At 42.5% G+C, this 26,870-nt stretch overlaps 1 protein-coding gene across 4 annotated transcripts in view; it reads left to right on the top strand.

Annotated features, from left to right (window-relative positions):
• The window catches only part of LOC124067305 (nck-associated protein 5-like), a 51,121-nt gene that overhangs the window by 1,377 nt on the left and 22,874 nt on the right, over positions 1 to 26,870 (top strand). For 3 of the 4 annotated variants that reach the window (XM_046404570.1, XM_046404568.1, XM_046404572.1), the window contains exons 2-6: positions 16,120 to 16,210; positions 18,104 to 18,259; positions 21,730 to 21,798; positions 23,326 to 23,364; positions 23,643 to 23,762. In XM_046404570.1, the coding sequence (XP_046260526.1) occupies positions 16,120 to 16,210; positions 18,104 to 18,259; positions 21,730 to 21,798; positions 23,326 to 23,364; positions 23,643 to 23,762 (475 nt within the window). Of the gene's footprint in view, positions 1 to 10,676; positions 10,828 to 16,119; positions 16,211 to 18,103; positions 18,260 to 21,729; positions 21,799 to 23,325; positions 23,365 to 23,642; positions 23,763 to 26,870 lie in introns of all 4 variants that reach the window. The other variant, XM_046404569.1, reaches the window with a different exon arrangement.

Raw genomic sequence — 26,870 nt, 5'->3', positions numbered from 1 at the left:
AGTCAGGGGCCGAGCCCAACACCTGAAAACCAGTCCCATAGCACACCTGAACTCGATAATAAAGAGGTGTGTCCCAATACTTTAGTCTATATGATGTATGTTGGGGCTGTGATAATGAACCGTGTATGCACTATGAAGAATAGCTTCATGTATAATGTATGACCTAGGAGATATCATGCTTAGCAACAAGTAAATGCGTTTCCCCCAAAGTGCCAAGGAAAGTAGGCTAGGATGGCACAGAATAAAAAATTTATTCAAGTCCTTTTGGTCTCTGAAAGCTTTTCGCTTCATTCTGTTTGGAGGAAAAAATGGACATGAGGAAAATGTGTTCATTCACACTGTGAAGGACAAAGCAATTTTATCAAGCTGGATTCCATCTGAACCAGTCTAATAAAGTCAGATTCAGTCCAGTCCCAGACCCAGTCTGGTTAGTGCAGTTCAGCTCAGGTCACTTCATTTCACTTTAATTTAACTTCACTCAGCGTCCTTAAAGAATTTGATGAGACGCATCACGGCAGATCGGCGTGTCTTCTACCAAAGGAGCCGGTGTCTTCTGAGCAGACACTTTGACCCGAGGTCACACTGAGGTTGGCAGGTTAACACAAGGACAAAACTGTCTCATTTCATTTAATCACACGCGTCTTATGAGAGTGTTGGATGTGGACTACAGTCCTTTCACTCACAATTCTGCTTTTCTTTTGTTTTTTCCTTGTATGCTGCTTCATTAGCTTGGGAAACACACTTTTGCGATTCCAGTGGGTTTGTTTAACTGAATAAAGGTTGATTTGCGTTTATCACAGTTGATTGTAAATCTGTTGAAGGTAAGCTTCACTTAAAGGCTGTTAGTTTGCTGTCCGTCAGGTTCAGGCTCAGGAGCAGGTTATGCTTGACCTGCTCAGAAATCAAGAGTGTATGTGGATGTTTGAACCTGCTGCATTCAGAGGTTCAGCTGACGGGCAGACGGGCATTTAAATACAGCGATAACATTTCCAGACAGTCTCTCCTTGAAGACATTCATAATGTTAGACAGAAACAACTGTGCTCAAACCCTGTCTCCGTTCACACCTCCACACACCTCCACACACCTGGCTAATCACAGCATGATGTGGGTGTGAACGCCGGATTGTCGGCTTTGGAAAGTTACAGAAAAGGTTGGACGCAGCACCCTCAGTCCAACATGGGAAAAGGTCCAATAAGCACCTGTTAGGAAACATACTGCCAACCAGGCATGTTCACGAGTACGTTGGTTGTCAGCTCACAGCGTTTTGAGGCCATGCTGGGTGTAGACTTAAAAGATTTCTTCGGTTGGTCTGTTTGTTTGTAAAATACCCACATATACTGAAAACCAGAACACACCGACATGCGTCTGCATATCAGGCTACTGAATACTGTGGGCCAAATACTCAATTATACTAAATATGGTTCATAATTGTCCGTTGTGTGGGTCTAAATTTGCCTTCCATAGTCACGTCATGTCACACAAAGCTCTGCATGCACAGTGATGGCCCACAAGCCACCCAACAAACTGTCCTGTAGGAAACTCGCCGTGGACCGAGTTTGTTTGTGTTGGCGTCGTGATGATGACAGTAACAGTAAGAGCAGTGGTCAGCAGTGTGGAAAACAGACTGAGACTGTGTGATAGGAGAAGAATTTAAATCCTTAACTCGAGTAACACTGTAAAAGTACTACAGTGCAAGTAAAACTCCTGCATTCAAAACCATACATAAGTAAAAGTATTATCAGTCGGTAAACTTATCTTCATGTGCTGTCAGCGTTTTACTGTCATAGCTGATGTTTTTGGATTAATGTTACTCCTGCATTTGTGCGTCTATTGCGTTTTACTGCAGTAGATGTATGAGTTTATATACTGTTTGGTGAAAAGGAATTCACCTCTGACATGTACTGCAGTAGAAGTATAAAGTTGTGTTAAATGGGCACTCAGCACTCACTCAAGTACCCAAAATGTCTCGAGGCGCAGCTGAGGCAAATGTGACAGCTGGAAACCACAGTGAATGAAGAAAAGTGAACAACAAGGCCCTGTCCCTCACGGCAAACAGATTTACCAAACAGAATCCGACCTGTCACATTATGGTGTTGCTCTGCCAACACGACAGCTTGGAAACGGGTTTGCCAGTCTTCATACTCCAGCCTCTGATAGCACTCCTCCATGCAACGTCGCTCGACTCCTCAACATACTGCGACACTTAGGAGTCAGTCACATCATCTGAGAAGTATTATTGCAGCAACATGGCTGAGCTGACCTCGATGTAGAAAAGACCTTTAAACCGCAGTGGATGTGCAGTAGCTCAGGGCGAGAGGATTGTCTGCTGCTGCATCTATTCCATGTTTGGTGCATTGAAGCAGATAGTCTAATGCATTCGATTGGGAGACTGGATGATGATGGCATTGTGTGGCTGCGTAAAAGGGGTCAGCTGTAGCCTAAAGGTTAAAGGAAGGCTTGGACATGGAGGGCTGCTGCTGGAGACACCGTACTGGTCAGAAAAACAGGGGTTAGAAGTAAAGGTTCTCTTTCAGAAGCCGTTGTAGCCTACAGTAATCAATATTTTTGAAATGAACAAGCCTTTTTTTTTTTTAGCTCACAACTGCTCACAAATATATGGTCTGACCTCCTCAGTACGTTACCTGCCCAGTGCCAAGTGACAGAGAAATTTGAGAATCTTACAAAATTAAGGTCAGGATGCATTTCTTAAGAGCTGGTGTGGACCAAACCAGAGTCAAAACGATTGCTATTGAGCACTTCAGCTAATGTGAAAGGCTAATAAGATGATACTTTAATTATGTTTGTCTTCAGTAGTTTTCTTATTTGCACATTGAGCCTACATTTTGATGTTAATGATGTTCCACTACAGGAGATGCTTGACGTTCTTCTTCTGCCTTTTATTTAAATGTGATCGTGTGTCTTCCGATCAATAAAACACTGCTATTGCATCACTAAGTGGTCAAAAACTGATCAATACAGCCTACAGGCATTATTTTAGTTGTTTAGTGATCAGAGAAATGATTACACGTGTAAAACAGCGCAGTTGCAAAGGGTTGTGATGGGGTCACATCGGCAGATCCAGGCTGACTGAGGGGAAAAGGTGACGAAAATAAATAAAAATGGCAGTAGTGCACAGAACGTTGTGATGCATTAATGGTGAAACAGTATCGAACAAATGTGGGAGGCACCCCAGAGGGATTTCTCCTGCATTGGGTCACCGTAGAGGGGACTCAGGTTTTATTAACCATAAGTGCATCCAAGATGGCGCTTTGCAGCTGTTTTCCCCCAACATGGAGCCCCTCATCCAGCAGATGATTGTTATGTCAGGTCAGACCTCTAACACAACCAGCTGAGATGGTGACGTTTCATGTTCTGCCATTTTTGTTAATGGATATTATAACATTATTATGTGTGGGTGAAAATAAAGAAATGCATGATGGCTGAATTCCATTTAGCTGCTTCAGTGTCAGGGTCCTGGTGTTGGTACTGGCATGCTGGTTCTCTAAATCACTGCTGATGTTACTTGTAACACTTCTTTGTTGGGGAAACTGCCTGCTGTCTGTACTGTAACTACACAACCAGCTGATAGCCAGACACATCACTGTGAATTTCTATTGCTAACATGTTAGTGAGGTAATGTTGCCTATTTACACATCCAGCAAACTCTGACGAGATGTCGGTTTATTTGTACTTGGATCTTTGGCTCCTTAGCTGCTAAACGCTCCACTGTGTTCACCGGCCAGTTGCTAACTGCCAGTTGGTGCTCGGAACGTAGTGTACAATGCGTTTATACTGTAAGAGCTTTGATGGCTGAAAGTGGCTGAATGACTCAATGAGTGAGGCCTTCAGTGTATGTGGGCTACACAACCAAAACAAAGAGCTAAAGAAGGCTAAAAAAGCTCAGCAGAGCTGCAGAGTTGGATGATAAGTGTGTGTGTGTGTGTGTGTGTCTTTTAACTGTGATGGATCACTTTCACGTGTTGCTGCCCTTTGATTCATTGTTAGTGTTAGCATTTTTATTAGCGCAACTTTGAATGTCCTTTGCATATTTGATTTATTACAGTTTTATAAGTCCATTATTCAAACTGATGGGTGAGTTGATGGCCAAAATGCTGTTTTATGAATTTAGGATGGGATATAAAGCAGTGCTATTCTGTGTCATCAAGAGAGTCAAATTTAAAGATTTTGGAAACAAGCACATCAGGGTGGAGCTGAAAAAGCGTGTATGTTTCTTAGCCAAATAAAAGTCAAAATTAAGAAACAACTATCTGTAATAAATAGCTCTTCATCAAAGACTGATCTCAGAAAGATTGAAAATTTTCTGCAGAACCAGATTAGACTGGGACCGACAGAATGGTAACAGCATTACAGTCAGTTAGAACCTTTTGAAACATCAAGGACGCATGAAAAATAGCTTTGTGCTAAAAATATCTCGACCAAGGACTATTTATGGAACGAAAGCAGAGAGGGATGCATAAAATTTCCATGTTTGCCAGATAAGCTTGGGAGTTAGAAGAAGTAATTTTTGGTTATATTTGCAGAAAATGTCTTGACATCCTGACAGCAAATCAATCAATAAATCCAATACTCATGCCAATAAAGGCATTCTATTCTATTCTATTCTATCTAAAAAAAATAAAGAAAAAGAATAAAGAAAAAAATGCCTGTGTCTGTGGCTGTAAGAAGCTCGTCTGAATGAAAAGGCAGTACACATTCATGTGTTCATGTGTTTCGAGGGAGCAGCTTTGGGGAAGGCCTGATGGGAGGGCTGAGTAATTTCAAAATATGGCTTCCCCTTTCAGGTTTCTCCAATGCTACCAACTCTCTCTAATGTCACAAGATGGCTGCGTGACAGCGCAGAGAATTAGCTTACTTGATTTACTTTAAAAATAGTCTAATCTCTTTTCACATTGTTGGAGCCTGCTGTAGCCTGCATAAACAAGTACCATAAACTTAGTGAGCGGTAGAGAAAGACATTAGCAACAGAAATTCAAGAAAGATGAAAAATAAGTTTCATAGCTACACAACATACTCATGCTTCTCTAACTGCACTGATGGGAGACCAGGAGTAATTCAAAGAAATTCAATGCACAGAGCTGTTTAGGCTCCCAGAGCAGTTATTGTCTGGGTTAATAGTTTTATTTCTACAAGTGTAAAAAGCACCTACATTCCTGCACTGTTCATTTCCCACTGTGAGTTGTATGGTACAGTTACAGGACTGGCTCAGCAGTATATCAGCAGGATGTGATTTGGGGTAAAAGTATGTAGTCATTAAATACCCAGGGGGCAGAATCTCGGCAAGCTCCTGTCCTAATTCATTCCAACATTGATGCCAGAGGCTGAACTGCTGCCTTGATTACACCAATTTACCCTCCCACCCTCCCAAAAGGAAGACATGTAATTACACTATTTACACTGGAGCGCTTTCCTCTCTGAATGGTCCCCAAGTAAACACATCCTAGCTTTGTTTTTCTTCTGCATTGGAGTCACTGTTGTTGAAAAAAGAACAACAAGTCAAACAGTTTCTCTCTGTGACACTGATGTGGAGGAGCATTAGCAGCACTCACAGTACATGAGGCTCTAATGTACACTGAATAATGTCTAATGGAAGGCAGTGACCAGTGTGACTTTGTTACATCACATTCAGATTAGATTCAAAATGTAGTACATTCATTTGACCGTAGACGATACTTAAGTCATCAAACTATAATCTGCAAAATATAAAAGATTTTGAACTTTAACACAGTAGTGTAAACTGTTTTCACTGTGAAGATATCGTGGAGAGACTTGTCCTGAGGTGCAGTGGTCAGCACTGTCGCCTCATAGCAAGAGGGTTCCAGGTTCGAATCCCGGTCTGGGCCCTTCTATGTGGAGTTTGCATGTTCTCCCTGTGTCTGCGTGGGTTTTCTCCAGGTACTCCGGCTTCCTCCCACAATCCCAAAAACATGCACATCAGGTAAATTGGCTTCTCTACATTGCCCCTATAGGTCCAAGTGTATGCGTGAGTGGTTGTCTTTGTGTGTCGGCCCTGCGATTGACTGGCGACCAGTCCAGGGCGAACCCCGCCTCTCGCCCGTAGTCAGCCAGGATAGGCTCCAGCCCCCACCCGTGACCCTGATGGATGGACTTGTCCTAAACAGAGACCTTACATGTCCTCCCCATGTCTGTTTTCAGTGTGGCAGTCTGGTTATAAACTTTACTACTGGTAAAAGTACACTCAACATCTGTTTGTTTGTCAGTTTGATGCGAGTTTGGTGCGCTGTGCTTGGAAGCAAAACACAGAACTGTGGTTGCCTGGCGACAAACCTTTTCATTAATTAATCTGAGTTTCATCCATCATGTGCGTTCACGTGCCGTTCTGAATGAGCGTTGTGTGGATTCATTCTGGTCTGAGACGCTGGTGACAGTGAATGTCACGTACTTCTGCCTACAGCAAACTTAAATCTTTTAAATTTGTTTACATTATTATGCTGTTGTTTTAAGGAGACCTTTTAAGGAGAGAAGTTCTCCCTCTCTTTATGACTTGGTAATTCAGGATGTTCAAAACATAGAAATATTTGCCACTGAAGTTTTTATATGATGCCTGAGCTCAAAGCACGGCTACATACAGGAAGAAAACTCAATTCAGTTAAGACAAACTCCTCATTACAACACATGCATCAAATTCACAAAAAAAACTTAAATAAAAAATAAATAAAACAAGCAAATTCGGAGGAATAGTTAACATTTTCAGTTTCTGTTTATTGTGACCGAGATCAGTATTTATGAACCAACAGAGATCACCTGAATCTGCAGCTCCACTCAGCTTTGCAGAGCTTATGTGACCCTCAGCTCATCGTTTAGCTGTCTGGCTCACAGCTTTACTTTTTTGGTTTAACACTCAAGTCTCAGCACCGAGCACAGACACGAATCGCTATCACTCATGCATTCTGTTATGTTCAGGAACATTTCCGGCATGGGGTCATGTGTGAATAATAGCACAGATCAACAGTAAGGGAAGTCTGCACTGCCAATATTCCACCTGGAACACACAATTCCAGCTTTGTCTCTTCTTCTTCTTCTGTTTTATGATGGCATCCCTAAGTGCTGCTCCTCCAGCTCACCCTGCTGGACTGTCCTTCGCACCTATCTATTGTTTTCTATTCCAGCAAGGAAATGTTAAAGTTCAGGTTCAAGTTCAAAAATAAAAAAAGCCTTGTCTCTAAAAAGCCTTTAGAAACAAACTGATGAACATGGCGGAGGATTTAGTAAGTAAGCCAAGTATTTCTCTCATTAGAAAAATGAATGCATACGAACAGTAGTGTTGCTCCATTACAGCTGTATGTGTAAATTTGATGACACATTAACAAGATAAAAACTTGTGTTTAATCAGACTGTTTCTGCTGCCCCCAAGTGGCCAAATAAAAAGATCAGGTTCAGCTTTCCTAATATGAGATTGCAATATCATAGGAGGTCGACTTTTACTAGAAGGCCTCTGTCACAGCAGATATTTTGTTGTTCATGTCACACTGTCATGACGTACCGGGATAACTGGATGGTACAGAGCCAGCATGATTGTTATTAGTGTCATATGCTCTTTGTGCAAAGACGAGTCAAAATGGCTGCTGTGATGAAGAATCAGTACAAGAATTAATCCAAAACTTTAAATTGCTTGTTTTTCACTTACCTATTGTCTATCAGCTGCTCTGTCTTTCTGGACAACAGCAGTTGTGTCAAATTAAAAAATAAATAGAGATATCACAAGGTGGAAAGCAGGCTGTGCTTAATTTTGAGGTACCTCCCATTTCTGATATTATTATTGACTTGCTTTTTTTTGTTTTATTATCATGTGTCACTGTCTAAATGTCTCTATTGTGAGTCAAAATCTTTAGCTCCCCGGCTGAGATGCGTGAATGAATGAAACCTACTGTTTGTTATTTGAACAACAGAGGTCGGCTTTGTTTTCACTGAACACACACTGGTGAGGTCTTGTCCAAAGAACCGCTTGTTACCGCGTCTGTTAAAAGAGGATGATATTTAAAAATGAAGGCCCTTCAGTGTCATGGGCACATAATGCTGTGAATTTACAGTAGCTTATCGTAGTTAAGTATTTTGTGTACAGTGTGAATGTGTACTTGACCTTCTCATACATCTGCAGAGAGACACAGATGTTGATCTACAGAAGCAGCACCATCAGATCACCATCAGGAGGTTTTAAGTTTTTGACTTCTAAATGACGTCTATGCTATCTGAAGAGCGGGACACCTGCTCCTTCCAAAAGGATTCATAGCACAAAATGAGCAATAAATAAACTCAGGATTTCTCACTGATTTAACCAACAAATCAAGAGTAGACTTTTTATCTAAGACCTGTTTGATAAGGTAAAACCACTTCATCAGAGTGGGTCGTTTTTGTTTAACACGAGTGATGTGTGAGGCATACGTTTTATGTGTTTTCCTCTTATTTATTTCCTATTATTCTAGACAAGGTCACATGAGTCCTTTAAAAGGTACCATGTGACTCAGCAGACTAAACCAGCACCTCTGAGTGATCCTCTGAAGCTCTGGTGTTGCTGTAAAGGAGAACACACACACACACACACACACACACACACACACACACACACACACACACACACACTGTATGAGGCAGGTGAGAAACTGAGATGATGCAAGACAAGTGAGGAAAATGAATGAGGAACTCCATCTACTGGACAACCACCGAAACATTTTCAGGAAACTGAAGTGTGTGTACTGTTGAGAGTGATTGTGAGTGATTGAGAATGAGGTGGGGAAGAATTGTTAAGTAATTTAATTAGTCAGGCTGTGGAATTGATTATCATCAAAGAGCCTTTAGAAGTCATGTGGCTTCTTCATGAGACATTAGTGAACAAACAAACTAATGCATTTAGCTGTATTTAAATGAATATTAGTGATATCTCCCCTTTAGAAAGGCTCAGTGTCAAAATGAGCCGATGTAGAAAAAAAATAGTTTGTAATGGAAATGACAAACAAATTTCCATTTTCCTGAGCACTTTAAAGACTACTTGACAATGTTTTGAAACTTCACTCTTGACGGCAGCTCAGGCTGTGTGTTGATGTTTTGTTCCCGAGGTCGAAAATGAACTGTTGTTCTCAGCTTTCTGTGTTAACTGTGCAGTGACTCTCAGTCCTGACCACTAGATGGCAGTGCTGATTCAAAGTTCACATCCTTCCACTGATTTCCAGTTTACACACTGAACACCTACACCTGTAGAGGCCATGCAAACCTGTTTGTTCTGAACGACTGTTCCTCTTTGCCACGACTGACCAGCTCATCTGGACTGCTTATTAAAATACAACCACTGACTGTTAATTGAATGACCTTTCATAGTGACCCTGGTGTCTCAGCTTGCATAAAGCAGAGGGACATGTTGCTAAGTTTGAGCGAGTTGACTCCAGTGTTACTTGACAGAAAATTGATGAATGCATTTCAGTGTACTGTCTTAACATGAACATGGGAGGATAAATCTGCATTTTAAACAAGTTTAATTCAGGGAAATGTCTTCAATGACTCACTGGTATGAAAATGTCGACTCACCTAAAGTGATGGAGGAAGTATCCTGAAGTTTAAGAATTAAAGTATTTTCAGGAAAATGTATTTGAATTATTAAAAGTAAGAGCACTCAGGGTTGTAAAATGTCCCCTTTGACTGTTATGCTGCTGTATCTCATCTCATTAGATGATTCTGACTCCCAAATTAATGTAAAAGCAGGATTTTACCATTGGAGCTGGTTGAGCAGGAGCGTTTTGTGCAGAACTGCAGCTAATGATTATTTTCATTCTGGATTCATCTGCTGATTTGTTTTCTCCATTAATCATCGGATTGCTTGAGTAAAGTAATAAGAAATGCTGTCACAGTGTTTGTTCAGTCCAACCGTCCAACAGTCCAAACCTCAACATTATTAAAGGTGATTAAATGGAAAAGGGGCAAAATTAGTGAAACTGGAGCCAAATGTTTCTGAAACATCAAAATCAATTCAGCTGATCTACTCAGCTGTACTTGTGTACTGAACTGGTGATTCTAATCTTGGGTGTCCATCTTGAAACTGTGCTGATTGCGGAGATCCTGAACATGTGTGTGAAGCCTCCAGGTTTTAGAATCTGTGGCTTCTTTGCTGCAGCATCCATATTAGAAGCATCGTAGTCCAGCAGCATTCATTTTCTCCCCGAGCTTTTTTCAGCTGAGCAATATTCAGACAGATTGGACAGCTGAAGGACAAGCCATGAGGTAACGCGGTCATTATAATGCAGCTGAGCACTCGAACGTTTGCTGCCGTAACAGAATGAGACCGTCCATGACTTTTTTAAAACATTTCTTTAGATTTGGAGATATTTGTTTCCAAAATGACAGTTCATCCTGAGGCCCTGCTTACATGTCATGACTAGAGAGTTTGTCCACCTCACAAGCTGTCAGCTGTGGGGAAAACATGGACGTCGATGCTAATTCAAAACTACAGTGTGTGAGGTGGAGGGAGAGGAGGTGAGGAAGGGCTGCACGCTGCTCCCCATCTTCTCCAAACACGTGAACTTGCTGACAAACTGTGCCTTTGCAGAAGGTGAAAAAGTGAACAGATGTGGTGCATCTTTGAAATCTTCAGTGGGATTATATGCAAGATTAACAACAAACTTACTGTGTTCACTCCTCTCCCCTGCAGCTACGCCACCGAGGCTGAACCACAATCATAACAATAATAATAACAATCCCCAGCTGGAGAACAAACAACATCTGGGCGTGGAGAGAAGGGAGAGGGCGACGTCTCAGCTGGGCGGGCGGCAGATGGTGACACTGCAGCAGCACTTCTCCAGGTAGCACCTTCCCCCACACCCACACCCACACCCACAGCCACACTCAGATACAGCTTTAAAGACGCACACCAACGGAGGGGAAGTTGATTTGAGCAGCGAAAGCCTGTTGTTTGCAGATCTTGGGACGTATGAGTTGTATAAAAGCTGTGGCGACTGGTCAAAGTTGAATTCGTTTTGAGGTGAGGTGACAGACTCCTGCAGCCTGGTCCTCGTCTCCGCTCGAGGCTAGAAGCCACCTACCCAAGGTGCACTGCGGGTGATGTGGTGTTGGAGCTGATGTCAGTAAAAATCAGAATGAAATGTCATTAGTTCATTGCTCATTTGCTGAAATTTATGAGACTCTGGAGTTTTTTTCTGTGAGGTGTCATTTTTCAAAAAGCTCACCGCAGCAGCTTGTATCTTGGGAGACAACTCAATGACAAATCAAACATAATGCACAGCACACATCCATCAGACAAAACGCCACATGTGATGAACTGCTGAGCGTCCGTGGCGACACCCAGTATTTTCATTAACTTGAGAGCCTGTGACGTGTAGAGATTGTCTCTGAAAGAGAAATAAAATCTGTGTTTTATTTACCCGACACTGGAGTTTGCCATGAGGTGTCAACCTTCTGCAGTGTGAGGCCACCACTGTGTCCACGCTTACTGATCCGTCCTCCCAGCATGCGATGAAGGGAAATAATAACCCAACATTATGTCCCACCAACTGCTGATTCCCTTCATGATCAGAATTTAGTCCAATGTGCATATGCTCAGCGAGGTGTGAGATGAGGATGAAGATTCGTGATTGTAAGTGAATTCACCGCCGAACCGCTGCTGTTGAGCTGCGCGGGTTGATGCAGTCAGCCAGCTGTACATCACAACTTTAGAAAATATCCAGAAACCTAATTATGTTTTCAAAGATCTGGAATTGACAAGCAGTGGATTCGACTAAATCGCTGCATTCTTTTGTTCTTTCAGGCCAATTTATTCTTCTTACATGCAGCGACTCCCAGACTGCTGCTGCTGATGCGCCTTTAAAAACTGTCCTCTGAGGGTCCTGAAGTGGTGAAGCTTTTTATTTTATTTTTATTTTAGACAGCAAGATATTTTCAGCATGAAAGGATCTGAATAGTTTCAGTTTGGACCATTTGCTGCTTTTTAAACGTCGCAGAGTAATTTGCTGGTGCACAATTTGAGATGCTGTTTAACTTTATCTTTTTTATTTATGGTGTAAAAACAAGGTTATTTAGCTGATCTGATTTTTTATGTCTTTCACGCACATCCTGTTTACTTGTGTTATGTGTGATGACTTTGAATGAAGTTTTTTTGATTTAAAGGAATATTCCACTGTTTTTACACATAAAGATCAACGAGGAGTTCGTTTTAGCCTTTGAAAGCAGTTTTTCACAGTCTCACCAGCACACTTTAGTGCAACACTTTACCAAATCCTGTTTTCTTGCTTACTAGTTTCGCACTACTGTGTTCATTCAGCAGCACTTCTGAAATGAACACAGTCAGGAAGGAAGAATAAGAGCACGGACGTCTCATGAGACTGGGGTGCTGAGGAGAGTACGAGACCTTGGTAGGGGAAAGCCAGACAGGGAGGGAGCTTGTTTTTCTGCTTCCTGCGAGCACACAGCTGCACATTATTTCCCACATGGTCCACGGGGAGACCACGAGGCCCACTTCCCCTTCAGTGCCCGGTCACAAACACAGAGCGGTGACGAGCCGTGAGTGTGGGCTCATTTCAAATGGCCGGCACTGCTGAGAGCCAGTGGGAAAGCCGCATGGGGCGAGCGACTGAGCGAAGGAGAAAGGTTAAGGCAAGGAATGAAATATTGTTGAGAATAATAATTTGAATCCGGTGGATGTTTTGCGTGACTCCATGAGGAGTGAGCGTGGTGAGTCAAAGCTTTAAGGAGGGAACAGCCGTTGAGAAAAAAAGTACCCATGATGCATTGAGGCAGTTGCACTCAGTGATTATAAGGGCCTCACGGTTACTTTGAGGCACAGTCGTCCTGTGCAGAAGCAGGTCTGACAGGTGTCATCCTCCAAAACGTGTAAAACTGTATCTGCAGCTGCTTGAAAAATTTATGTCTGCAATAAAAGCAAAGTTATGTCTTTGTCAACTGTGACCAAAGAAGTATTTGTAGTTTATAATCAGAAATGAATTTTCGTGACTATAGGCAGCACTGTAGTATTGTTTCCCATCTTAAATTTGTCAGTTTATTTGAAAACTGGACTGTCATTAATGTGATTCATGGATTGAGTGCAGAATAATCCTTATTGCTCTGCATGGTTTTCTTCAGCCTGTGCCAGAGATTAGAACCAGTCCAGTCTTTTTTTTTTAAACCAGTTTAAATGGCTTTTAAAGCAGTCACTTTTTGGCAGACGATTACTTTTTATCTCAGCACACAGTCCTCCTCCATCCGCCTGCACAGCAGCACAGGGGTCTCCTACCCGGTGGTGGTCTCTGCCAGCATGATGCTACACCAACCTCATCTATGATTTGACACAATGCAGATATGTTTTCTTCTACAGTGTGCCGATCATAGCTATGCGAAGGAAACCTCTATAGTGTCCATGGCACCGCTGTCAGGATCACATCTGTTCCTGCAGGGCACACTAACTCATACACTCTGATCACTGGTGTAGATCCTGTAGATCTGACCTTCGGTTCATTTCGACAGAAACAGAGTGACACTTGTGATCACATCACATCGGCCACTTTTATCCAGCATGGATAGCCATGACTCTCAGACCATGAAAGGGTCATGAGAGGATCTATTTCCACTGGAGTCTGAGCCTCTAACAAGACCACTGAAGGGTCGAGCTTCACCAGCTCTAACAGACCTATACCTATACAGAGGTTGAAAAGCTGCTGGAATTAAACAGCTTAAATATCAGTATCATAAAAGTCACCATCAAGAACCTGTGTGATGATGTGTACAGGGAAAAAGCTGTTTATGAACAGTTGCTTATTTACACTGTTGGAAAGCAACACTGATTCATCTGAAGTCAAGTTTGTGTGTAATATTCACTCTCTTTTAGCTCTGGTTTGGCCTCCACCAGCTCTTAAGGGAAGCTTCTGGCTCTTCAGCTGCTAAATGCTCCTCTGTGGTCAGCAGCTCGACTCTGACTGTGTCTGTGTGCTGTGTGGTGCAGGTTGTGTGTAGTGCAGGGCTTTTATCGCTGAAAACAGCTGCCCTCTGTGGCTGAACATGATGCTATGAGAGCAGTTAGAATGAAGCAAAACAGCTTCTTATGACCCACAAAACCAAAAGAAAAGCTGAAAGCCGCTACAAAGCGCCTTACAGCTGATGGGAAAATGGAGTTCAGTAAGACAGCCTGACTTTTCTGTGGTTGTTTCAACCAATTTCATGTGCCAGCAGTTGACTCAGTAATACAGCAGCTTCTGCATTAAGTCTTCCACATGTAGTCTGTTGTGTATTTGGTGCACACATTAGTATCCAAGTGCCTCAGTCACAGCACTCTTCAGCTTGAATGCTTCTGGTGGGACTTGAACCCCGTGACCCCGAAAGAGTCTGCTCAAACCTCTGGGCAACACACAACAACATCTGCATTTCTCTTCTGTGAGACTCACATCAAATGACTCAGTTTGCCTTTTTCTGGACTTAAAACTCCAAGAATACTTGGAGACCAGAATCCCTCCTCCTCCTCCTCCCCCACCGGCTCCCCCGCCGTTTTCATTTAGGTTGACTCGGGGGCAGTGATGCCGATGGTGGGCTCACAGTCAGCAGCTACTGCAAATGGCTGTGCCGCGTGCATCAGACGGGGGGGACAAGCTGCTCAGGAAGTGACGGGGCAAAATGTCACTGCGTACAACATCATGGAGAACATGGTCAGTGTCCATCAGTCACGCACAGCTCAGAGGGAAAGCAGTCACAAAATCACAAGGCGGGACGACACTGCGGCAGCATGTTTGGACGGATGTCGGCTGCAGTATTACGGGTGTTTTGTGTTTGTAATAAGCTTTATTAATGTTCCACGTCTCAGGACAGTGTGATTTTGTTAGCTTCACATACTTTACTTTTGCAGTATGTCTGCAGTGTTTGTTGCCTACGTAACTTTCAGACAGGATTGGACCGTAGAAGATTTGCATTATGATTGATGAATGAGAAAAGTGAGGCTGCACTGCTAACTTGTCTAAATTAACAGTGGGTCAAACAACTTCTGGTGATGATCCCACAGAGAATTATCACCTCAAAACAAGAGCTGGGTCAGCGTCTTTTAGCTCGTCGTCGTGCTTTTCCAGACAGTAAAGTCACTGCTGCCATCAGTGTTGAGTCCAGAAGGCCAAAAAGCTTTGATAGACCACCGTCCACTTCCTGTCTGCCACCACACAGCAGACAAACTAAGTCAGAGACTGGCTGGTGAACACAGAACTTGAACTGTAGCTGCCAAATGCTCCACTAAAGCGGAACTAACGGGAGACGGCGTATCAAACTCGTATTCATCGAGTGAATGAGAAAACAAATCCAAAAGGGTTTCATTGTTGTGTTAGCGTCTTGTACCCCCCCAAATGTCCAAAAAATGCACATTAAAGCCACAGTGTTTTATGTTTAGTGTCCTTCTGATGGCTGTTTTTTCTTGTGTTACCCTTCAGCACAGCAGAGTTCACCTTTAATTTCTTCACTCAGTGGGGACGTTTCATGTACTTCCATCCTTGAAAACACAACTGCAGACTAACTATTGAAAATACTGTCATGCTGTCACATAAAATATCAGATGATCGTGATCTGGTTTGCTTCAGCTTCAGCTTTAGTAGCCGTTTTGTTTTGTTAGCAGCAGTTTTCGAGTCATTAGCAAAGATTAAATCGCTTAAATCGCTTTCTGTTACCAGTCGATGTTGTGTAATTGTGTATGGATGTGGAAAAGCCTGGACTCTGCAGGTCTCAGGGGCAGCTGATCCGATGATGATGATGTCCGCTCGGTCGGCGTAAATTATTAAGTGTGGAGATGTTCTGAAATGTCCCTTTAAGATGAGAGCTTGCATCAACAGGTTTATCGACTTAACGTTGTGTCACTTCTATACCTTTGCATCCAATTAGAAACTTCATTACTGAATCTACTGGACTGAAAAAATTACATCGGACGACCGACATTGTTCATTTCACCATCCAGAGTCTGCTTCATCATGAACTATTACAAAAAGACAAATTTGGTCCGTGATCCAAATGTAAACACTCCTGCAGTAATGACCCGCCTGCAGAATTTGATTCTCCACCATTTCCTCCCATTCAGTGGGCTCCTCTCACCAGTTTTCCTGCTCTCTTCTTGAACGCAGCATGGAGGAGACGGTGCGAACGCTACTACAGAACCAGGACTCACTGGAAGGGCCCAAGGTGGACCCGCTGGACCTCATGAAAGCATACAAGGTACAAAAGAGGACCATCCTGGCACCACACGTCATGTCGATACTACGAGTTGTTTGTGTTGTTGTTCTCACCATTTTAATTTGAAACTTCTGACATGAAATTTCCAGAAACCAAAAAAGGGAGGAAACGAGAGTCATGCACCAAAGTCATACAGAACTGTAAAAAGACAATATATGGATTGATTTTGTTTTCCTGATGATTTACATTTAGATTATTGATCTCACAAGGCTTCATGATTTGAGTCAGTTTGTAATATACTCAAGATGTCAACATGTAAAAGGCAGGAATCAATCAATCAATCAACCATATACCAAATACGATGACTTTATCTGTCTCCTGCCCTCACGCTACCATCTTCCTCTTTTGTTGGAACTAAGCTTTTTAGCGTTTGGTTTCTGCACTAATCACTAATGCAAAGTGTCTAATAATAATCTCCAACGAGCTCCAGTCAGAGAAAAGAAAAGTTTAGAGCCCAAAATGTATAACACTGTTTGAAATGAACTAAATTTATTCAGCAAGCAGTATCATCCCCACATGTAGCCACATAAGAATTTTGAAGAAGAAAGTGACTCATGCCCAGAATAAAGGACAGAAATGAATCATGTTCCACGGTATAAAAGCCCAGTAAACTTTAATAAAAAAACTTTTAGTAAATCGCAGCAGCATGTTATCAGAAAAAGCATTCGGGTACTTCAGTGCAGCTGATTGTGATTATTCCAATAGCTGAAAAGGTCTCACCCACTGAGCTCCATCTGCTCCAGTGAAAACAGTGCAATACAACACAGATTCCTTTGTTTCTGTGAGTAGTTTGCATTTATACCATATTGTTCTGCAGTGTTACTGAATTGCACATTTCTTGCTGGTTTTATAGTCACATGCAGCGTGAAAACGTAACTATTTAAAACCATGTAAATTTAGCTGCTGCGCTCACATATGAATTCCCATTTAACACCTTTTTGCCACTCTGAAGGTTGCTAAAACACTACAGATTTGTCCAAAGTGTCAAGTGAAGAAACATGTATGAAAATTATGTTCTGTAGAAGACTACCTATTAAAGGCAAAGCTGCAGGACATTCAGGGACCTCATGGTGAAACCAACAGTGCAAGTCGTGCTCTGACTATTCACCTGTTTGGTCACAGGGGAGGCAAAACCCATTAGGGTTTATTCAAATGAGGAAGCACAAAGCAGGTCGTTGGTGTAGGCGTCTCAGAAACGTGTCTGCTACCAGAATCAGTATCGGTCTGATACTGTGCTCACGTACTCGTACAAACATTAAACTACTCCGATACCACTGCACCTGATAGCACCTGAGTGTGATGACAATCTCAGGAATTCATAGTTCACCTTTTACAGAATCAGTTTATTCTCCAGCTCCACCCTTTCCACTTTGTTGACTCACCACCAGACATATGAGGGTAGTCAGGTTGATAAGGCATTGGCAAGTACCCAGATGTAGTACTTGTATTTGAGCAGAATAATCTATTTACGGCAGGAGCACTGATAAAGTGGTCTGTATTGTATTTATTTATCCGTGAGTGATTCCAACAGCGTTTGTTGTCCACAGCTGCTTTAGACTCGATCAAAAGTTTCTCCTCCAGTTCATAAAATCCAGAAGTGAACCAAAACAAACAGCTGCAAAGGTCATGTTGCTTTGAAAAGTCGCACTGGCTGTCACATTGTCATTCTGGGTGATTTGATTCAGTGTATGAGCTAATGAAAGTTTGAAGTGAAACAAAGTTTTATTCAGGCACTACAGGCAGCATTCAGCATGTTGTTTACCACGATTTATTGCTATTATTATAACTGGAGCCCGCTGTGAAAAGCAGAATTTATTTTTCATTCCTTTGTGACTTTAAGGCATGTATCTTTGATCTGCTGTGCCCGCATTTCAGGACAAACTCCTGGAGGAAATGTGGAAGCAGCAGGACAGTCTGGAGGGTCCCACGGCCACAGCGGCAGAGACGCCTGCCTCGCCGGACGCCGGCGGAGGGTCGGAGGAGAATTTGAAGGACAGCAATCCCCTCCTCGAGCGACTCAGAGCCCTGGAGGTAAAGTGGATCGCATGGTCCACTTCTTACCTCCCCCACCCCCCAACCAAACTGCTCCCCTTTTCCCCACCACTGTTTCTGTTCGCCACGTCCTTTCCTTTCACCCCTGAAATGTAAGATTGATCGATATATAGAGAACACCACATGTTTTATTTGATTAAATGTATTTCACTTGGAAGAGGTGAGCCCCTCAAGGACGGCACTCGAGGCTGTTTATCCGAGCGCAGAACGTTATTGTTACATGACGGTCTGATCACCACACGTTTTTCTTTCTTTCTGCCTGGTTTAGGAGGGGTTACATTGTCGCTGGGCTTGTTAAAGACATGGCATTAGTTCACACCTAACACTTTGACTCTGACTGGTAGATTCGATGAACGCTGTGGCCCAGGTCATCAGACTGTGGCCTGTGGTCCGGATGTGGCCCTCATCGAGACCTTTAGGCAGAAAACTGCTATTGGCTCTCGTGCTTTAGCTTCAGATTGATATTTCTGTGCTATCAGACTGGTTTGTGTGGTGGGAATTGTTAGCTGAGGGCCATTAGGGAAATCTAACATGCGTAAAAATGATTCAAAAGCTGCCGAAGGTAAATGCATAATGAATTCCTCAAGGACACGGGAACATAAAACCCGTCAGCTGCAGTTACTGTGAAACTCATATCGCAGAGTACAAAATTAAAAGCATTAACCAAAACAAAAATAAGCCACCGAGACATGCAGGTGACAAACAAATCTATCAGCGTTTCTTCACACGTCAATCCATCGTTGAATATTACAGCAAACGAGACCTCGTAATGCTGAAGAGCCAATCGAAGGGGCGAAGGGGGAAAAAAACAGGCAAAGGAGACAGAGGAGTTATTCATATCCAGGAGGTGATAATTAAAAAGCTGACAGGGTAGTTAACGTTTGTAGTCAGCGTTCCAGTGAGCGTACAGTTCGCCTCCCTGTCACACCTTCTCTGCTGTGAAGGTGACAGGACTCACCGGCTGTCGAAAGGTCTCAGCCGCTATTGATCGCACTGCTATAAATAACCAAAATCCACCTGAATCCACTTCACTGAATCAGATTTCGGTGTTTTGTTTTCCTGGATGTGAATTGATGGCGTCATTAATTTTCTTTTGGTTTGTTTTATAATCACACTTTCATCACATTCTGCTTTTTGCTGTACAAATAAAAGTCTCATTCTTGGCTCCTGATCGCTAAACTCAGACAAAGTTTTCATAATTATTGGCGTTCCTGTAGGTGGTGTTGGGTGTGGGCAGGTGAGAGCGGGATGGTTACTGGGTGTCACACCTCACTGTGGGGTCTGTGGACATGCTGTGGGCTCATCACAGTGAGAAATTCACTGCACTGTTTCACCATGAGTTGATGTGCAGTTCATCATGTTTTGCTGTGTATTATTCAACTATGAATGACCAGATGCTGCAGTTCGGGTTAAGCATCACACACACTGTGTGTGTCTCTGTGTGTGTGTGTCATGCTTTAAATGGGTGCAGTTTGTCAAAATGTAAATGGATACAAAAGGCTACAAAAGCAGGGCTGAAGTTGTAACCCACAGTATGAAACACAGAAAACCATCTGCTTTCATCCCCCAAACATCATGAAAATTGTAATTCCAAACAAGATTATCCACCTAACAGAAGTAAGACAAACACCAAACCCATGAAGATTGGCTGTTTTTTTGTTCCAAGTCCTTCGTTTCTAAAGCAACTCATACTTTGACATGCACTGCGTTGAAAAGAACTTAAACTGCACAGACTGTGAAGCTCACATGCAGATTTATGACATTTCCGAGTAGCTTGACTCATTACACAGCAAAGTCTCGTAGTGACTCTGCTAAAAGCCCGTACAGGTAAATAAAGAGGGAGAACCAAGCACGAGATTCAAATTAAACCGATCAATATGCATGGAGATTTTCAGTGCGTTAGTGAATGACTGCATGCAGCGTAAGCAGTCATCATATGTGCATCAACTGCAGATGTCCCATCCTGATAATGTATCGTCAACTGTATGCAAGTACAAGTAATTACCAGCATGGCTGCTTGCTGAATTATTAGAATCATTTAAGTGATATTTCAGTGATATTTAATTCTCTGTAATACTACAGTCTGGTACTTCCTGCATGACCGCTCTGTCATCAGTGATGATCTTTCAGGATAAAGTGCCGCTTTAATTTACATCAATTTTCTTGTCTGCTTTTTGACCCTAACGGATAAATCCGAGTGCGTCTTGTGGTTTTCATGCCGTTGCCTCGTCGTGGCGGCTGCCTTTATTTTATCCACATTTGTAATTAAACTTTAACGCTGAACTGGAAAAACATTACAAGGTTTTTCATTTGGCTGGAAACTGCTTTCCGGTCATTATGGCACACTTGAGTACATTCCATACAACCCGCCGTGGAAGATGAAAAATTTGCCCTAAGAAGTGCAAATACGATAAATAATAAAAGTAAACTGAGCTTGCCCTGCCTTGCTGTGCTTTTTGAGGAGTCGCTGACTGCTCTCAGCTCCTCAACCAGAAAGTAATATTCAGTGGAATTTAACGGTTAAGCCTAAAGCGCTGATTGATGTGACGCTCGCTGCAGATCAGCCACGTTAACTGTGCAGAAACAAGCACCCCGACAAACACTTCCATCTTTGCAAGTGATTTATTTTTACATTCAGGATCGTTTATGCCGATGCATAAATAAATGTTTTTTTTCCATTTTTCTGAATCAATGTTTTGAGCCTGAATATAAGACTTAGTGGCCTGTGAAAAACTGACCTTTTTCAATTGCAATCCACTGTATCAGTTAAAATCACTTGTAAATGTGTTAGCATGTGTGAGTTCACACTTAAACACCCACTATATGAGGCTCAAGTGCTTAAAGTTCACGCTCACAACTTGGACTTCCCTGACCTTTACACACACCGGCTGCAAGCCTTCGGGCTGATGTGTGGCCTTTTAAACGCTGTCTTTCCCGAGAACAATCAGAACAATCCATACTGCCGTGCGGTTTATTGTCTCGGGATATTAATCAGTGAAATTTCAGCATCCGGCCATTGAAAAAGGTTAAATTACGGTTGTGATTATCTTTAGCTGTCACCTTGGGTTAGTTTGAGGACATTTGTGATTATCAACCTGCTCTTCAGAGGAGTCGCCCACAGCAAGTCATCTCAGGTAGCCCGACCCCTGAGATTTACTGGATTAATCATTTCAGTGGGGAGCCACCTTCTGTGTTCTCAGAATCGTTTGTGTTTCCAGTCTTGCAAGGACCTTACAGGCAACCTCAAGCGTCCGCAGGAAGGCGTCTGGATGCCTGAAATTTGAAGCATCATTCATTTCAGACCCGTCTTACTCCAGTGATCCTGCAAAGCCTCTGGTGCTGCGGGAAAAGAGCCCCTTTAAACTATCTCTCCATGTCTTTTTTCCCCGTCTTTCAGAAGTAATTACTGTAATTCATGCAGTTTATCTGTCTGTGTTTTGTCTGCTCAGGCGGAGAACTCTGCTCTGTCAATGGAAAATGACAATCAGAGGAAGCAGTATGAACGCTGCTTGGATGAGGTGAGTGTTCCCGTTCTCACCACACTTTCCAGATCAAACCTGTCCTGTGTCACGGAAGGTACGGAACGTGGATTTTGACTGCCTGTTGTTCGTACAATAATTTTGGTGGGCGGGGCTTGCAGCTCTGGACATTTCTGATTGGTCAAGTAATTTGTTTTAGCCAGGATTTTTAAAAATCTGCAGCCACAAACCACTTTGTTATTGTTCATCAACATGGAGTCAGCTGACGTAGCAAAGCAGACAACAGATGGACCGAAGACAAAAATCCTGGACCGAGTTGTTGTGCAGCCATGTGCAAAACTAACGTCCCCTTTTTCATATGTCAGAAGACCAGTTTGTCAAGTCTTCTCGACAGTGGAAACACAGACGGCAACCTGCTGAAGGAAGCTTTTCGTCCCTTGAAAAGTAGTTCCTGGAACTTAAAACTTCAGAGGACTTTGGGCAGAAACACGGCTGTACACACTCACAGAGTATTATCTATAGAGTTAGTGAAGTCCATAGAGGAAAGCCAAGAGAGGGGAGCATCTCTAATTGAAGCAGAAAGACATCAGAGCCCTGGGCAATGTGAGAACGAGCCTCAGCGCTCAGGAGCACCGACTCCCAGCTCCTGCATGTCTGCCTGCACTCCCTCCATCTTATTTTCTCCCTGTCTCTCCATCTCCATCTTTTCTTCATCTGTCTCCAGCCAGCTAGACTGCTCCACTTTATTTATTTATTTTCTTAAGCAGGCTTCACTAATGGGCTTGCTACCATGGAGATTTCTGCCCATGAGACTCTAACATATTCTGGTTGAGGACAGAAAGAGTTTCTGCTGTGGGATTCCATTCCTCCTCTGCCTTTCAGTCTTATTATGCATATTAATCTTTTTTGGAGAGGGAGGCATTCAGAAGGCTTCCTGTCATGGTCTGAATGAGCTGAGGCGAGTCGTTTTGATAGAAAGATGAAAGCGGTGGAGGGAAATCATTTTGCGGCACACAAAAGTGGAAACATAGTTATTATTCCAGTGTCAAGGTATAATGTATGCTTCCACTTCAGGAGTCAAAATAAGCAGGAAAGAAGGCAGATTTCAGACCATGATGATGTTTCACGTTCACAATAAAAAGTAAACAAAACTTTTCTTTCTGCAGAAATTCATATAGAATAAAACTTTTGTCTTAAACATTCTCTTAAAAGACGTCTGTCAGATTTTTATGACTGTGTGTGTGTGTGTGTGTGTGTGTGTGTGTGGGTACAGACAGTTGTTGGATGTCAGTTTAAGTGCAAAGAGTAAAGTTTCATGTACTAACTGCAGGCAGCTGCTGTACGATTTCACTAAAATATCTGAGCGTGTGATGCAACATGCTGTCAGTTGTCCTCGTGGCACGTTTGGCACTCCGTTACGTTCTCTCTGATGGTGTTTGTGTGTGGTCATTTCCGTTTACTGTCTCCCTGCATCTCAGAGCTTTGCAGAAAGCTCTGAAGCCTCTAAAATAACGACCTCACACATTTTTAAAAAAATATTTTCACTCTCCTCTTGTCTCTTAAAAGGTGGCTAACCAGGTGGTCCAGGCCCTCCTCACACAGAAGGTTTGTCTTTGTCTCTGCGTTACTGAAGCAACATGAATCAAGTCAGGCATCAAAATCAGCCAGAGAAATGATGAACCTTTTAGCATCAAAGCTACTTTACTGATGTGATACTTAAGAACAGGAAGCACTCTTGTAACATGAGGATTCAGCAGCAGTTGTATTTTAACAGGGCACGCCAGGTGTTAGAGTCATCTTGCCTGAGTACAGTACAGAAGTTCTCTGAAATACCCCCACGTTTATCTGTCCATCTGTGTCCGCCTTCGGGTGGGGTTTTTCAGGACTTGAAAGAGGAGTGCGTGAAGCTGCGGACCCGTGTGTTTGACTTGGAGCAGCAAAACCGCATACTGAGTGTACTCTTTCAACAACGTGTCAAAATGTCGGCGCTTCCCGTCTCCCAGGTAGGAACACACGGTGCAGCAGATACAAACAGACACTGACAGACCTGCCTGCTTCAAGGCTGTTTGAATTTTACATGAGTGGTGCTCCGATTCTAAAAGCTTCCTAACTTTAAACAAGGACCACAAACAGAGAGCGAAATCTACCCAGGATGTAGTTTCATTTACATTTTAAGGATGTGAAGTTTTACTGTTTGATTTAGAAGTGGAAATGAATTAATTTGGGCTTCTTACATTTTTTTATCTAGTATAGTAGTCAGAGTGGTGTGTGCGAGGACACGTTAGGTCATCAGACGAGCATAACCATGCCTTACCCTTCTCTTCTTCTATGCTAATCATGTCAGAATTCGGGCTAATAGTGAGCCAGGCCTTTAATCCGACTGTAGCTGGAAAGTGACAGGACAGAAATTGGAGACAGAGCTGCACATGTTTCTCTAATTGGAAAGCACTGAGCCATGGAGCGGTGGGGATAATTGGTTAAAAAGTGCGCCTTCATGTGGTATTGTTAGCCATCATGACAAGTCATTGTTCAGCTTCATCACTAACTGCCTTGTAAAGCTTTAAAGATGCGCTAATCACTATTTTCATACTAAAAACTGATTTAAAGGCATCATGTGTTTTGACACATGTCACTTCCTCTTGTTTTAGCATCGTTTAGCTCATCGTTTTGGTTTTGAATGTCAGCTTTCAGCAACTCCAAACGAATGCTTTTGTTTCTCTGTGTCTCCTGGATGTAAATAGGCAACAAAACATGGAAACTTTTTAAGGCGTTAGCATCCTCAGTTTTTCTTCAGGTTCGAGCAAAGTGTCTGTTTTATAGGACAGGAAAAAAATCAGAACAGTTAGTATTCAAGGAACTTATGATGACATAATAAAGGTCTTTTTGTTAAATTCTGCTGTCATTTACAAAATGTATAGTTCATCATTTCACCGTAGCTTTTAAAATGCTCACGATGGGAGAAGCAAGCTGCAGTTATGTGGTTTTTTTTCCCCTCCCTCTTTTTCCGTTTGCAGCAGTGATATTGAGTACGACAGCACCTTGTAGAGATTAATTTTCTTTTACCCGTTTCCTGCGGCAGTGCTTTGATGCATGGGTTTGTTTGCGTAACCTTGCTGACTGGCTCGATTTGGCGACTTTGATCAGCGCCTAACAATAATGAGGCAGTGCTGCTCTCATGCTGCACAGTGCTGGCCAGACACATTTTAATGCACATCAGATTCATTTGGTTTTGTTTTAGAAGGCGTCGTTTCCAAAACTGATTGATCTGTTAGGGTTGACTTGGTACAAAGGAGTGGCGGTTTGGTTCAGTTTAGGAGTGACGGTTTGGTGAGAGTTTGGCATTAAACCGATAAGTATGAGAATTGGTTTTTTTTACATGTGTGTGATGCCGTCCAATGTGCATGAGCCCATGCCAACACGGCATCCTCAATCCCAAACAACCGATTTGAAGGATTGCAGGCAAGTCTTCCGTCTCTGATGTTTCATTTGGGTTGGCCTTAGTGTGACTGAGCTGCACGCCGTTTAGCCTGTTGTGCCAGCAGCATCTGGCCAGTAGATTTCAGAGGGACTCGCACTGATTTCTGCATTACGTGCATCAATCCCAACATCTGTGTTCCATGACTTTACATCTCCCAAATATTAAGGCTTTCACAAGCAAGATTCTCTCAAAATAGAGAAAGTATACAGCAAACAACAACAACAGTGAAATAATATTACACCTGTTCTGCGGATGGCTACAGCAGAGAACACTTCTCCTAAAGTGAAACTTACTGCATAATCTCAAGTCGACTGTCCAGCTTTTCCATGAATAATTGATGGCGGTTGACACTTTTGACGGACAGGTGATTTTTGATGGTTACTGAGCTGAATATTTAAAGAAAAGCCCTGAAATGGATGGTCGAGTTCCTCTTGTTAGGCCTTCATACTCAAAAAAGTGTAAACTGTAACTGACAGAAACTTTTTGGATGCTGAACTGCAGGAAGGATCTTTTGCTGTCAGTGTGCCGGCAGGAAAACGTATGCTTGCTGAAACCAATTACAAAAAACAAGACCATCTTAAAGTGTGTGCTGCTGAATAGCTACAACGCTGCGCATACTTTCACAGTCCTACTTGTCCACAAGGCTTCATTATTTCTGTAGGCTGCAGGGACGTAGTCCAGATCCTGAGTCTAGTCTCAGTGCAGCTGCTTGTTTTGTCAAGTCAGCCTTCATTCCTCTTAGCTTCGGTGTTCTGTTAGATAAATTCAAGATACAAATTAACTCAGGGAGCGAATACACAAATCTGTATATGATTAGGAGGCAAATGCTGCCTCCATAAGTACATTTCCATTCATCCGCCTTTAAAGTGATTTGCTTACGGTTCATCAACATTTTTGATTTGCGTTTGAAAAGCCACAGTTGAAGTGCAGCTTGCAAAAGTGTAGACAATTTTTTGCAATGAAAAGATGAAAACTTGTTGTATCAGAGAAAACAAAAAGGTGACATCCAGTGAAGTCTATAAGAGACACAACAATAGCTGAAACGCCAGTGTGGAGTGAAGAAGGGACTTCCACATAATATGAACACAAGCACCATACTTTCTAGATGTTTTCCACGCAGGTTTTCATGTTACGTTAGATAAGACATTGTTCTGTAATAGCTTGAATGCAAAAATGATGTCTGTGGTAGCTAAAATGTTTGATTCCCAAACATTACATTTGGCTTTGGAGGGACTCTGTTGCCTTGGCCACAATTTAGAGATCAGAATTAGTCCTGACCAGAAAGCTGGTAGAAATTCAGGCAAAACTTTTCTAAACTACTCAAACTCTAATGAAACGGGCCCTCTGTCTCTTGCTGAGAGTCATAATCATAATGCAGAAGGCAGGCGAGAAGCTTCAGCTTGCTTTGTTTCTAAAGGTCTCGTTGGATCGCAGGGGTTCTCAGCATGATTCTTCTCCTCTGACAAACTCAAGTCATCTGTATTCAGGGGACCAGTTTAATATCGCTGACAGAATTTTTAATTAACAAAAGAATATTCAATAAGCTGTAAACACTGCAGAAATTACAGCTGCGTGGAAATTATCACGGAAAGTCTAGGAATTCCCATACCAGGTCATTAATTATGCTTTGAGC

The sequence above is a fragment of the Scatophagus argus genome, chromosome 11 (assembly GCF_020382885.2).
Source record: "Scatophagus argus isolate fScaArg1 chromosome 11, fScaArg1.pri, whole genome shotgun sequence".
Lineage (NCBI taxonomy): Eukaryota > Metazoa > Chordata > Actinopteri > Scatophagidae > Scatophagus > Scatophagus argus.
The sequence above is the reverse complement of the archived record's forward strand: the minus strand, read 5'-3'. Positions and strand labels throughout refer to the sequence as shown.